The sequence below is a fragment of the Saccoglossus kowalevskii genome, chromosome 1 (genome assembly GCF_978046115.1).
Source record: "Saccoglossus kowalevskii chromosome 1, keSacKowa6.1, whole genome shotgun sequence".
Classification (NCBI taxonomy): Eukaryota; Metazoa; Hemichordata; class Enteropneusta; family Harrimaniidae; genus Saccoglossus; species Saccoglossus kowalevskii.
The window spans coordinates 47,627,344-47,643,710 of record NC_140641.1 but is presented as its reverse complement, the minus strand read 5'-3'; the positions used below and the strand labels follow the sequence as shown (position 1 = coordinate 47,643,710).

General features: G+C 37.2%; 1 protein-coding gene across 2 annotated transcripts in view; it reads right to left on the bottom strand.

Moving 5' to 3' along the window:
- Positions 1-252: 252 nt before the first annotated feature.
- The window catches only part of LOC102807394 (WD repeat and FYVE domain-containing protein 2-like), a 120,308-nt gene continuing 104,193 nt past the window's right edge, over positions 253-16,367 (bottom strand). For both annotated transcript variants that reach the window (XM_085502691.1, XM_085502695.1), the window contains one exon: positions 253-3,492. In XM_085502691.1, the coding sequence (XP_085358817.1) occupies positions 3,463-3,492 (30 nt within the window). In that variant the 3' untranslated portion in view covers positions 253-3,462. The remainder of the gene's footprint in view (positions 3,493-16,367) is intronic.

The following is a 16,367-nucleotide window of genomic DNA, read 5'->3' as shown; positions in this document are numbered from 1 at the left end:
TAAAGCCATGTGTGATAAAAATGGTTTGATAATCAAAAAAATGTGATTTACTTGTTACCATGGCATTATAGCCAAATCAGTGAAGCCATGTATGATAAAATGGGTTTGATAATCACAAAATATGCGATTTACTTGTTACCATGGTATTATAACCAAATCAGTGTAGCCATGTATGATAAAAAGGGTTTATTAATCACGAAATATGCAATTTACTTGTTACTATGGTATTATAACCAAATCAGTAAAGCCATGTATGATAAAAATGATTTATTAACAAATAAAAACACATCTATAACATTCTAATATGTCCATAACACATTCAAAACATGCCAATACCACATTCTAACATGTCCATAAAACATTCAAAACACACCAATACCACATTCAAAAACCTCCATAACGCATTCAAAACACACCAATACAACATTCTAACATGTCCATAACGTTCAAAACACACCAATACCACATTCAAAAACCTCCATAACACATTCAAAATTTCCAAAACACATTTGAACATATCAAACACATATCAAATGCATCGATAACACAAACTTCAATTAACACATTCAAAACCAATTCATAACACCCTCAAATACATCAATAATATATACAAATACGTCAAGAACACATTCAAATACATCCATAATACATTCAAATACATCCATAACACATTCAAATACACCCATAACCCATTCAAAGATATCCATAACACATTCAAATACGTCCATAACACATACAAATACGTCCATAACACATACAAATACATCCATAACACATTCAAATACATCCATAATACATTCAAATACGTCCATAACACATACAAATACATCCATAATACATTCAAATACATCCATAACACATTCAAAGACATCCATAATACATTCAAATACATCTATAACACATACAAATACATCCATAATACATTCAAATACATCCATAACACATACAAATACATCCATAATACATTTATATATGTCTATAACATGTTCATAAGACATTCGAACAGATCCATGATACATTAAAACATGTTTATATTATGTTCATAACACATTTGAAGAAGTCCAAAATGCATTCAAATACATCCATAACACATACATGACTTATTCAATCATGTCTATAACACATTCAAACACTTCCAAAACACATTCTAACACACCCATAAAATATTTGAATATGTTCAAACACAATCGACTACTTCCAATAATACAGTCAAATACATCTATAACATTCAAAAACATCCTTAACGCATTTGAACATGTCCATAACACATAAAACACATTCAAAACATATTCAAACACGTCCATTAAACATACTAAACAGTCCATAATACATTTGAATGTCCATAACATATTCAAAAACATCCATACAGGTTTGATAGATTGAATTGTATCGTATCATGTATTATAATTTTTTATCTTATCTGTTAAAAATCAAGGGTGGATCAAAGACGACAGATAAATACAAAATTCAGCAAATTTGTTTCACAATGAAAAGATGTCATAAAATTTAAATATTTTTTCTTAATGCTGTATTTTGGATAAAACTAAGAGGCAGAAAAGTACTCTTTAAAAGTTATGATCACAAACATTGAAATATAATAACTTACAAGCTATTGTTTATTTACTTTGTGTAAATAATTTTCATCACAATTTGCTAAACAACCCCTCAATAGATATTCCATATTTTACACAATCAGATCAATATTTGCACAAAGGTAGTTGCCATAGTGACAGCATACATAATGCATCACAAAAAGTATTACTAAAAAAATACATGTCATCTCTGATATATATCACATAACTGCAAAAAAAAAAAAAAACAGTACTGAACCAAAATGTGTCTTGTCTCTTTTTGAGAATCAAAGAATAAGTAAATTAAATTAAATTATAATGTAATGTTTCTTTTCCTTTTCTGAAAATTATTTACATCAAAATGCCAGTTCAAGTTGTACACCGAGTTATAATAATTAACCAACAACACAACAATAAGAGATATTAATAAATCATAATACTGGGAAAACATTTATGGTAATAAGCACAACATCAATTTTAAACAAGGCTAATCATAAAATTAATCCAGAAACACATGTACACTACTATTAGTGTCCTGATATACACCTCTATTTGAAAATATTAGTGAACCCACTGCGAGAAATAAACAGTATAAAAAACCTTCAAACCATAGACCCTAGAAGTCATGATCAAACTAGTTAAAATAAATTTACAGCTAATTCAACGGTTCTTTGAATGATAACATTTATCTAAATATTACTACTGTAACATCATAATTGATTTGTAATATTCTTAGAAATGTATAGGTGCTCTAAATGGTTTTACATTTCTTGTCAAAACAGAAAAAATATGCACATTCACACACAAGTGAGCACATACACATCTTAATGTCTTATTGTAACAACACACATTGGATTAACTTTTAATATAGTTAATTAACTTTTAATATAGTTGAATTAACTTTTAATATAGTTGCATTATGTTTAGATTAAAAAGCAACTCTATATAGGGTTGTGTTTTAATTGGAGTATAATTAAACTGAACATGGAATTGCATTTTAATTCACGTTTTATTAAATGAATGTTAAATATCCTGTGACTTAAAGAAATGTTTGCGAACTTAGGTTAAGTAAAGTGGGAAGGTATGGCACGATTTATATTAATAAAATTGTACCAAACCTTTACTAACCCTAATCTATGTAAACATTAAATAATATAAATTATGAAAATTGTGAGGGTCGTAACATGGTACGTTTGTCGTCACCTTAAGTAAGTTTAAAGTGACACTACATACACTAACTATGTTCCACTATTTCAGTCATTTAAATTATAATGAGTGTAAGAGCCACTGTTTGATTGTATAAACTACCACGAATATGCATCTCTGGCCAACATTTTTGGCATTATGCGTATCAAAACATAAACCGATTCCAAGCCTAATGTCTGATTCCAGCCACTTTGAAAACAATTTGTTATGATTTTTGGTATTGACTGCCAAGACCCCATGAACTGAAAACTAAACTACGCTATTTTAAAGGACAAAACCTCTAGGAAACTTGAATTAAGTACTTTGCCAGTATATATGTGTACACCTGTGGCAGGAGCTCTGCATTGCTTAACAAATGCTTAAATTGAAGGAGTCAAAAATGAAATCAAATGATAACAAAAACATACAAGGAATTTCATAATTTACTTTAACAGTTATTTTGCTCATTCAGAGTAGAACAAGACACAACACCAGTGATAGTATTTTACATAGTCACATGATAGTATTTTACATAGTCACATGATAGTATTTTACATAGTCACATGATAGTATTTTACATAGTCACATGATAGTATTTTACATAGTCACATGATAGTATTTTACATAGTCACATGATTTTCTATAAAACGTGCATATCCATTATTTCATGCTTGAAACAAGAATAAATACTATTCTGTTGCCATGGCTACATTACTATTGACGATACATCCCATAACTGTAATGAAAAAAAAGTCTGTGTTAGCATACATTGATAGGCAGCATACATTGATAGGCAGTATACATTGAAGTAGTAGTAGGCAGTATACATTGAAGCAGTAGTAGGCAGTATACATTGAATGAGTAGTAGGCAGTATACATTGAAGGGGTAGTAGGCAGCATACATTGAAGGGGTAGTAGGCAGCATACATTGAAGTAGTAGTAGGCAGCATACATTGAAGGAGTAGTAGGCAGTATACATTGAAGGAGTAGTAGGCAGTATACATTGAATGAGTAGTAGGCAGCATACATTGAAGGGGTAGTAGGCAGTATACATTGAAGGGTAGTAGGCAGTATACATTAAAGCAGTAGTAGGCAGCATATATTGAAGGAGTAGTAGGCAGTATACATTGAATGAGTAGTAGGCAGTATACATTGAATGAGTAGTAGGTAGTATACATTGAATGAGTAGTAGGTAGTATACATTGAAGGGGTAGCAGGCAGCATATATTGAAGTAGTAGTAGGCAGTATACATTGAAGGGGTAGTAGGCAGCATACATTGAAGGAGTAGTAGGCAGCATACATTGAATGAGTAGTAGGCAGCACACATTGAAGGAGTAGTAGGTAGCATACATTGAAGGAGTAGTAGGCAGTATACATTGAAGGAGTAGTAGACAGTCACATTGAAGGAGTAGTATGCAGCATATATTGAAGCAGTAGTAGGTAGAATACATTGAAGGAGTAGTAGGCAGTATACATTGAAGCAGTAGTAGGTAGTATACATTGAAGCAGTAGTAGGCAGTATACATTGAATGAGTAGTAGGCAGCATACATTGAAGGAGTATTAGACAGCATAAATTGAAAGAGTAGTGGGTAGTATACATTGAAGGAGTAGTAGGCAGCATACATAGAAGGAGTAGTAGGCAGCATATATTGAAGGAGTAGTAGGCAGCATACATTGAAGGAGTAGTAGGTAGCATACATTGAAGGAGAAGTAGGCAGTATACATTGAAGGAGTAGTAGACAGTCACATTGAAGGAGTAGTATGCAGCATATATTGAAGGAGTAGTAGGCAGCATACATTGAAGGAGTAGTGGGCAGCATAAATTGAAGGAGTAGTAGGCAGCATACATTGAGGGAGTAGTGGGCAGTATACATTTAAGGAGTAGTAGGCAGCATACATTGAAGGAGTAGTAGACAGCATATATTGAAGGATTAGTAGGCAGCATACATTGAAGGAGTAAGTAGACAGTACACATTGTAGCAGTAGTAGTAGGCAGCATACATTGAAGGGGTAGTAGGCAGTATACATTGAAGCAGTAGTAGGCAGTATACATTGAATGAGTAGTAGGCAGTATACATTGAAGGGGTAGTAGGCAGCATACATTGAAGGGGTAGTAGGCAGCATACATTGAAGCAGTAGCAGGTAGCATACATTGAAAGAGTACTAGGCAGTATACATTGAAGCAGTAGCTGGTAGCTTACATTGAAGGAGTACTAGGCAGTATACATTGAAGGAGTAGTGGGTAGCATACATTGAAGGAGTAGTAGGCAGTATACATAGAAGCAGTAGTAGGTAGCATACATTGAAGGAGTAGTAGGCAGCATACATTGAAGGAGTAGTAGGTAGCATACATTGAAGGAGTAGTAGACAGCATACATTGAATGAGTAGTAGGCAGCATATATTGAAGGAGTAAGGAGACAGCATATTTTGAAGGACTAAGGAGACAGTAAACATTGAAGGAGTAGTAGGCAGCATACATTGAAGAAGTAGTAGGCAGTATACATTGAAGGAGTAGTAGGCAGCATACATTGAAGGAGGAGTGGTAGGCAGCATACACTAAAGGAGTAGTAGGCAGTACACATTGAATAGGCAGTGGGCAGCATACATTGAAGGAGTAGTAGGCAGCATAAATTGAAGGAGTAGTAGGCAGCATACATAGAAGGTGTAGAAGGCAGCATACATTGAAGAGGTAAGCAGACAGCACAGCATGTAATATCAACAGAAGTAACACAGTGAGCTATTGAGACCAAGAAAACTACAACAATGATGATGAAAAGTAATGTGCAATGGACTACTGACTCAACAATTAACTAATAAAATGCAAGACACAGCACACACACAGGAAATTTGTTTGGTAGTTTTTTTTTATAAAGACGTGCCCACCTAATCTATAACAATTTGCTAAGAATCATTGATTAACACATCATCAGTTTATCTCAATCACGAACACTCTCATTGCGCTGGTGTTGAGAATGGGTTGAGAATAAAAATTAAGAATAATTCAAGAAAGTTAACAAGGAAGTTTCATAAACTAATCAATATGCACTTCATTGTGAAATAGTGCCATCACATCATTTACTTAAACTTTATTTTCTATGAATACAAAGTCATCCACAGGATTTAAATGATCCAAGTTTGGTATATCACCATCATAGTGCTGGTGAACTAGGTCAATGAACATGTACCTGAACCAGGTCATTGAACATGTTGTACCTGACCTAGGTCATTGAACATGTTGTACCTGAACCAGGTCATTGAACATGTTGTACCTGAACTAGGTCATTGAACATGTTGTGCCTGAACAAGGTCATTGAACATGTTGTATCTGAACCAGGTCATTGAGAATGTTGTACCTGAACTAGGTCATTGAACATGTTGTACCTGAACTAGGTCATTGAACATGTTGTACCTGGACCAGGTCATTGAACATGTTGTACCTGAACAAGGTCATTGAACATGTTGTACTTGAACTAGGTCACTGAACATGTTGTACTTGAACTAGGTCACTGAACATGTTGTACCTGAACTAGGTCATTGAACATGTTGTACCTGAACTAGGCCATTGCACATGTACCTGAACTAGGTCATTGAACATGTTGTACCTGAACTAGGTCATTGAACATGTTGTACCTGAACTAGGTCATTGAACAGGTTGTACCTAAACCAGGTCATTGAACATGTTGTACCTGAACCAGGTCATTGAACATGTTGTACCTGAACCAGGTCATTGAACATGTTGTACCTGAACTAGGTCATTGAACATGTTGTACCTGCACAAAGTCATTGAACATGTTGTACCTGAACTAGGTCATTGAACATGATGTACCTGAACCAGGTCATTGAACATGTTGTACCTGAACCAGGTCATTGAACATGTTGTACCTGAACTAGGTCATTGAACATTATGTACCTGAACCAGGTTATTGAACATGTTGTACCTGAACTAGGTCATTTAACATGTTGTACCTGAACCAGGTCATTGAACATGTTGTACCTGAACCAGGTCATTGAACATGTTGTATCTGAACTAGGTCATTGAACATGTTGTACCTGAACTAGGTCATTGAACATGATGTACCTGAACCAGGTCATTGAACATGTTGTACCTGAACCAGGTCATTGAACATGTTGTACCTGAACCAGGTCATTGAACATGATGTACCTGAACCAGGTCATTGAACATGATGTACCTGAGCCAGGTTATTGAACATGTTGTACCTGAACCAGGTCATTGAACATGTTGTACCTGAACTAGGTCATTGAACATCTTGTACCTGAACTAGGTCACTGAACATCTTGTACCTGAACTAGGTCATTGAACATGTTGTACCTGAACTAGGTCACTGAACATGTTGTACCTGAACTAGGTCATTGAACATGTTGTACCTGAACTAGGTCATTGAACATGTTGTACCTGAACTAGGTCATTGGACATGTTGTACCTAAACTAGGTCATTGAACATGATGTACCTGAACCAGGTCATTGAACATGATGTACCTGAACCAGGTCATTGAACATGTTGCACCCGAACCAGGTCATTGAACATGTTGCACCTGAACCAGGTCATTGAACATGTTGTACCTGAACTAGGTCATTGAACATGATGTACGTGAACCAGGTTATTGAACATGTTGTACCTGAACCAGGTCATTGAACATGTTGTACCTGAACTAGGTCATTGAACATGTTGTACCTGAACCAGGTCATTGAACATGTTGTACCTGAACTAGGTCATTGAACATGTTGTACCTGCGCAAAGTCATTGAACATGTTGTACCTGCACAAAGTCATTGAACATGTTATACCTGAACCAGGTCATTGAGCATGTTGTACCTGAACTAGGTCATTGAACATGTTGTACCTGAACTAGGTCATTGAACATGTTGTACCTGAACTAGGTCATTGAACATGTTGTACCTGAACCAGGTCATTGAACATGTTGTACCTGAACTAGGTCATTGAACATGTTGTACCTTAACTAGGTCATTGAACATGTTGTACCTGAACTAGGTCATTGGACATGTTGTACCTGAACTAGGTCATTGAACACGTTGCACCTGAACCAGGTCATTGAACATGTTGTACCTGAACTAGGTCATTGAACATGATTTACCTGAACCAGGTCATTGAACATGTTGTACCTGAACTAGGTCATTGAACATGATGTACCTGAACCAGGTTATTGAACATGTTGTACCTGAACCAGGTCATTGAACATGTTGTACCTGAACTAGGTCATTGAACATGTTGTACCTGAACTATGTCATTGGACACGTTGTACCTGAACTAGGTCATTGAACATGTTGTACTTGAACCAGGTCATTGAACATGTTGTACCTGAACCAGGTCATTGAACATGTTGCACCCGAACCAGGTCATTGAACATGTTGCACCTGAACCAGGTCATTGAACATGTTGTACCTGAACTAGGTCATTGAACATGATGTACCTGAACCAGGTTATTGAACATGTTGTACCTGAACTAGGTCATTTGACATGTTGTACCTGAACCAGGTCATTGAACATGTTGTACCTGAACCAGGTCATTGAACATGTTGTACCTGAACTAGGTCATTGAACATGTTGTGCCTGAACAAGGTCATTGAACATGTTGTATCTGAACCAGGTCATTGAGAATGTTGTACCTGAACTAGGTCATTGAACATGTTGTACCTGAACTAGGTCATTGAACATGTTGTACCTGGACCAGGTCATTGAACATGTTGTACCTGAACAAGGTCATTGAACATGTTGTACTTGAACTAGGTCACTGAACATGTTGTACTTGAACTAGGTCACTGAACATGTTGTACCTGAACTAGGTCATTGAACATGTTGTACCTGAACTAGGCCATTGCACATGTACCTGAACTAGGTCATTGAACATGTTGTACCTGAACTAGGTCATTGAACATGTTGTACCTGAACTAGGTCATTGAACAGGTTGTACCTAAACCAGGTCATTGAACATGTTGTACCTGAACCAGGTCATTGAACATGTTGTACCTGAACCAGGTCATTGAACATGTTGTACCTGAACTAGGTCATTGAACATGTTGTACCTGCACAAAGTCATTGAACATGTTGTACCTGAACTAGGTCATTGAACATGATGTACCTGAACCAGGTCATTGAACATGTTGTACCTGAACCAGGTCATTGAACATGTTGTACCTGAACTAGGTCATTGAACATTATGTACCTGAATCAGGTTATTGAACATGTTGTACCTGAACTAGGTCATTTAACATGTTGTACCTGAACCAGGTCATTGAACATGTTGTACCTGAACCAGGTCATTGAACATGTTGTATCTGAACTAGGTCATTGAACATGTTGTACCTGAACTAGGTCATTGAACATGATGTACCTGAACCAGGTCATTGAACATGTTGTACCTGAACCAGGTCATTGAACATGTTGTACCTGAACCAGGTCATTGAACATGATGTACCTGAACCAGGTCATTGAACATGATGTACCTGAGCCAGGTTATTGAACATGTTGTACCTGAACCAGGTCATTGAACATGTTGTACCTGAAACTAGGTCATTGAACATCTTGTACCTGAACTAGGTCACTGAACATCTTGTACCTGAACTAGGTCATTGAACATGTTGTACCTGAACTAGGTCACTGAACATGTTGTACCTGAACTAGGTCATTGAACATGTTGTACCTGAACTAGGTCATTGAACATGTTGTACCTGAACTAGGTCATTGGACATGTTGTACCTAAACTAGGTCATTGAACATGATGTACCTGAACCAGGTCATTGAACATGATGTACCTGAACCAGGTCATTGAACATGTTGCACCCGAACCAGGTCATTGAACATGTTGCACCTGAACCAGGTCATTGAACATGTTGTACCTGAACTAGGTCATTGAACATGATGTACGTGAACCAGGTTATTGAACATGTTGTACCTGAACCAGGTCATTGAACATGTTGTACCTGAACTAGGTCATTGAACATGTTGTACCTGAACCAGGTCATTGAACATGTTGTACCTGAACTAGGTCATTGAACATGTTGTACCTGCGCAAAGTCATTGAACATGTTGTACCTGCACAAAGTCATTGAACATGTTATACCTGAACCAGGTCATTGAGCATGTTGTACCTGAACTAGGTCATTGAACATGTTGTACCTGAACTAGGTCATTGAACATGTTGTACCTGAACTAGGTCATTGAACATGTTGTACCTGAACCAGGTCATTGAACATGTTGTACCTGAACTAGGTCATTGAACATGTTGTACCTTAACTAGGTCATTGAACATGTTGTACCTGAACTAGGTCATTGGACATGTTGTACCTGAACTAGGTCATTGAACACGTTGCACCTGAACCAGGTCATTGAACATGTTGTACCTGAACTAGGTCATTGAACATGATTTACCTGAACCAGGTCATTGAACATGTTGTACCTGAACTAGGTCATTGAACATGATGTACCTGAACCAGGTTATTGAACATGTTGTACCTGAACCAGGTCATTGAACATGTTGTACCTGAACTAGGTCATTGAACATGTTGTACCTGAACTATGTCATTGGACACGTTGTACCTGAACTAGGTCATTGAACATGTTGTACTTGAACCAGGTCATTGAACATGTTGTACCTGAACCAGGTCATTGAACATGTTGCACCCGAACCAGGTCATTGAACATGTTGCACCTGAACCAGGTCATTGAACATGTTGTACCTGAACTAGGTCATTGAACATGATGTACCTGAACCAGGTTATTGAACATGTTGTACCTGAACTAGGTCATTTGACATGTTGTACCTGAACCAGGTCATTGAACATGTTGTAGCTGAACCAGGTCATTGAACATGTTGTACCTGAACCAGGTCATTGAACATGTTGCACCTGAACCAGGTTATTGAACATGTTGTACCTGAACCAGGTCATTGAACATGTTGCACGTGAACTAGGTCATTGGACATGTTGTACCTGAACTAGGTCATTGAACACGTTGCACCTGAACCAGGTCATTGAACATGTTGTACCTGAACTAGGTCATTGAACATGATTTACCTGAACCAGGTCATTGAACATGTTGTACCTGAACTAGGTCATTGAACATGATGTACCTGAACCAGGTTATTGAACATGTTGTACCTGAACCAGGTCATTGAACATGTTGTACCTGAACTAGGTCATTGAACATGTTGTACCTGAACTATGTCATTGGACACGTTGTACCTGAACTAGGTCATTGAACATGTTGTACTTGAACCAGGTCATTGAACATGTTGTACCTGAACCAGGTCATTGAACATGTTGCACCCGAACCAGGTCATTGAACATGTTGCACCTGAACCAGGTCATTGAACATGTTGTACCTGAACTAGGTCATTGAACATGATGTACCTGAACCAGGTTATTGAACATGTTGTACCTGAACTAGGTCATTTGACATGTTGTACCTAAACTAGGTCATTGAACATGTTGTACCTGAACTAGGTCATTGAACATGATGTACCTGAACCAGGTTATTGAACATGTTGTACCTGAACTAGGTCATTTGACATGTTGTACCTGAACTAGGTCATTGAACATGTTGTACCTGAACCAGGTCATTGAACATGTTGTACCTGAACCAGGTCATTGAACATGTTGCACCAGAACCAGGTCATTGAACATGTTGCACCTGAACCAGGTCATTGAACATGATGTACCTGAACCAGATCATTGAACATGTTGTACCTGAAATAGGTCATTGCACATGTTGTACCTGAAATAGGTCATTGAACATGATGTACCTGAACCAGGTCATTGAACATGTTGTACCTCATTAACACAATGTCCACACTGTGCATGTAATGGTGACAAATACCAATGTGTTAATGAGAACACATAAATGGCCACACTGTGTATGAAATGGTGACAAACACCAATGTGTTAATGAGAACACATAAATGTCCACACTGTATGCAATGGTGACAAACGCCAATGTGTTAATGAGAACACATAGATGGCCACACTGTATATGCAATGGTGACAAACACCAATGTGTTAATGAGAACACATAGATGGCCACACTGTGTATGTAATGGTGACAAACACCAATGTGTTAATGAGAACACATAAATGGCCACACTGTGTATGCAATGGTGACAAACACCAATGTGTTAATGAGAACACATAGATGGCCACACTGTATATGCAATGGTGACAAACACCAATGTGTTAATGAGAACACATAGATGGCCACACTGTGTATGCAATGGTGACAAACACCAATGTATTAATGAGAACACATAGATGTCCACACTGTGTATGTAATGGTGACAAATACCAATGTGTTAATGAGAACACATAAATGGCAACACTGTATGCAATGGTGACAAACACCAATGTATTAATGAGAACACATAGATATCCACACTGTGCATGTAATGGTGACAAATACCAATGTGTTAATGAGAACACATAAATGGCAACACTGTATGCAATGGTGACAAACACCAATGTGTTAATGAGGATACATAGATGGCCACACTGTGTATGCAATGGTGACAAACACCAATGTGTTAATGATACATAGATGGCCGACCACATTGTGTATGCAATGGTGACAAACACCAATGTGTTAATGAGAACACATAGATGGCCACACTGTATATGCAATGGTGACAAACACCAATGTGTTAATGAGAACACATAGATGGCAACACTGTATGCAATGGTGACAAATACCAATGTGTTAATGAGAACACATAAATGTCCACACTGTAAGCAATGGTGACAAATACCAATGTGTTAATGAGAACACATAGATAGCCACACTGTGTATGCAATGGTGACAAATACCAATGTGTTAATGAGAACACATAGATAGCCACACTGTGTATGCAATGGTGACAAATACCAATATGTTAATGAGAACACATAGATGTCCACACTGTGTATGCAATGGTGACAAATACCAATGTGTTAATGAGAACACATAGATAGCCACACTGTGTATGCAATGGTGACAAACACCAATGTGTTAATGAGAACACATAGATGTCCACACTGTGTATGCAATGGTGACAAATACCAATGTGTTAATGAGAACACATAAATGGTCACACTGTGTATGCAATGGTGACAAACACCAATGTGTTAATGAGAACACATAGATGGCCACACTGTGTATGCAATGGTGACAAACAAGAATGTGTTAATAAGAACATATAGATGGTCACACTGTATATGCAATGGTGACAAACACCAATGTGTTAATGAGAACACATAGATGGCCACACTGTGTATGCAATGGTGACAAACACCAATGTGTTAATGAGAACATATAGATGGCCACACTGTGTATGCAATGGTGACAAACACCAATGTGTTAATGAGAACACATAGATGTCCACACTGTGTATGCAATGGTGACAAATACCAATGTGTTAATGAGAACACATAAATGGTCACACTGTGTATGCTATTGTGAAAAACACCAATGTGTTAATGATACATAGATGGCCGGCCACATTGTGTATGCAATGGTGACAAACACCAATGTGTTAATAAGAACATATAGATGGTCACACTGTATATGCAATGGTGACAAACACCAATGTGTTAATGAGAACACATAGATGGCCACACTGTGTATGCAATGGTGACAAACACCAGTGTGTTAATAAGAACTTATAGATGGTCACACTGTATATGCAATGGTGACAAACACCAATGTGTTAATGAGAACACATAGATGGCCGACCACATTGTGTATGCAATGGTGACAAACACCAATGTGTTAATAAGAACATATAGATGGTCACACTGTATATGCAATGGTGACAAACACCAATGTGTTAATGAGAACACATAGATGGCCACACTGTGTATGCAATGGTGACAAACACCAGTGTGTTAATAAGAACTTATAGATGGTCACACTGTATATGCAATGGTGACAAACACCAATGTGTTAATGAGAACACATAGATGGTCACACTGTAAATGCAATGGTGACAAACACCAGTGTGTTAATAAGAACATATAGATGGTCACACTGTAAATGCAATGGTGACAAACACCAGTGTGTTAATAAGAACATATAGATGGTCACACTGTAAATGCAATGGTGACAAACACCAATGTGTTAATAAGAACATATAGATGTCCACACTGTAAATGCAATGGTGACAAACACCAGTGTGTTAATAAGAACATATAGATGGTCACACTGTAAATGCAATGGTGACAAACACCAGTGTGTTAATAAGAACTTATAGATGGTCACACTGTATATGCAATGGTGACAAACACCAATGTGTTAATGAGAACACATAGATGGCCGACCACATTGTGTATGCAATGGTGACAAACACCAATGTGTTAATAAGAACATATAGATGGTCACACTGTGTATGCAATGGTGACAAACACCAATGTGTTAATGAGAACACATAGATGGCCACACTGTAAATGCAATGGTGACAAACACCAGTGTGTTAATAAGAACTTATAGATGGTCACACTGTATATGCAATGGTGACAAACACCAATGTGTTAATGAGGACACATAGATGGCCACACTGTATATGCAATGGTGACAAACACCAATGTGTTAATTAGAACACATAGATGGCCACACTGTATACGCAATGGTGACAAATACCAATGTGTTAATGAGAACACATAGATAGCCACACTGTAAATGCAATGGTGACAAACACCAATGTGTTAATGAGAAAACATAAATGGCCACACTGTAAATGTAATGGCGACAAACATCAATGTGTTAATGAGAACACATATTTGGCCACACTGTGTATGCAATGGTGACAAACACCAATGTATTAATGAGAACACATATATGTCTACACTGTGTATGCAATGGTGACAAACACCAATGTGTTAATGAGAATACATAGATAGCCACACTGTGTATGCAATGGTGACAAACACCAATGTATTAATGAGAACACATATATGTCTACACTGTATATGCAATGGTGACAAACACCAATGTGTTAATGAGAACACATAGATAGCCACACTGTGTATGCAATGGTGACAAACACCAATGTATTAATGAGAACACATATATGTCTACACTGTATATGCAATGGTGACAAACACCAATGTGTTAATGAGAACACACAGATGGCCACACTGTGTATGCAATGGTGACAAATACCAATGTGTTAATGAGAACACATAGATAGCCACACTGTGTATGCAATGGTGACAAATACCAATGTGTTAATGAGAACACATAGATAGCCACACTGTATATGCAATGGTGACAAACACCAATGTGTTAATTAGAACACATCAATGTCAGCACTGTAAGCAATGGTGACAAATACCAATGTGTTAATGAGAACACATAGATAGCCACACTGTGTATGCAATGGTGACAAATACCAATGTGTTAATGAGAACACATAGATAGCCACACTGTGTATGCAATGGTGACAAATACCAATGTGTTAATGAGAACACATAGATGTCCACACTGTGTATGCAATGGTGACAAATACCAATGTGTTAATGAGAACACATGAATGGTCACACTGTGTATGATATTGTGAAAAACACCAATGTGTTAATGAGGATACATAGATGGCCACACTGTGTATGCAATGGTGACAAACAAGAATGTGTTAATTAGAACACAAATATCGCCACACTGTGTATGCAATGGTGACAAACACCAATGTGTTAATAAGAACATATAGATGGTCACACTGTATATGCAATGGTGACAAACACCAATGTGTTAATGAGAACACATAGATGGCCACACTGTGTATGCAATGGTGACAAACACCAGTGTGTTAATAAGAACTTATAGATGGTCACACTGTATATGCATTGGTGACAAACACCAATGTGTTAATGAGAACACATAGATGGCCACACTGTATACGCAATGGTGACAAACACCAATGTGTTAATAAGAACATATAGATGGTCACACTGTAAATGCAATGGTGACAAACACCAATGTGTTAATAAGAACAAATAGATGGCCACACTGTAAATGCAATGGTGACAAACACCAATGTGTTAATAAGAACATATAGATAGTCACACTGTATATGCAATGGTGACAAACACCAATGTGTTAATTAGAACACATAGATGGCCACACTGTATACGCAATGGTGACAAATACCAATGTGTTAATGAGAACACATAGATAGCCACACTGTAAATGCAATGGTGACAAACACCAATGTGTTAATAAGAACACATAAATGGCCACACTGTAAATGTAATGGTGACAAACATCAATGTGTTAATGAGAACACATATTTGGCCACACTGTGTATGCAATGGTGACAAACACCAATGTGTTAATTAGAACACATAGATGTCCACACTGTGTATGCAATGGTGACAAACACCAATATGTTAATGAGAACACATAAATGGCCACACTGTGTGTGTGCAATGGTGACAAACACCAATGTGTTAATGAGAACACATAGATGGTCACACTGTGTATGCAATTGTGACAAACACCAATGTGTTAATGAGAACACATAGATGGCCACACTGTGTATGCAATTGTGACAAACACCAATGTGTTAATGAGAACACATAGATGGTCACACTGTGTATGCAATTGTGACAAAC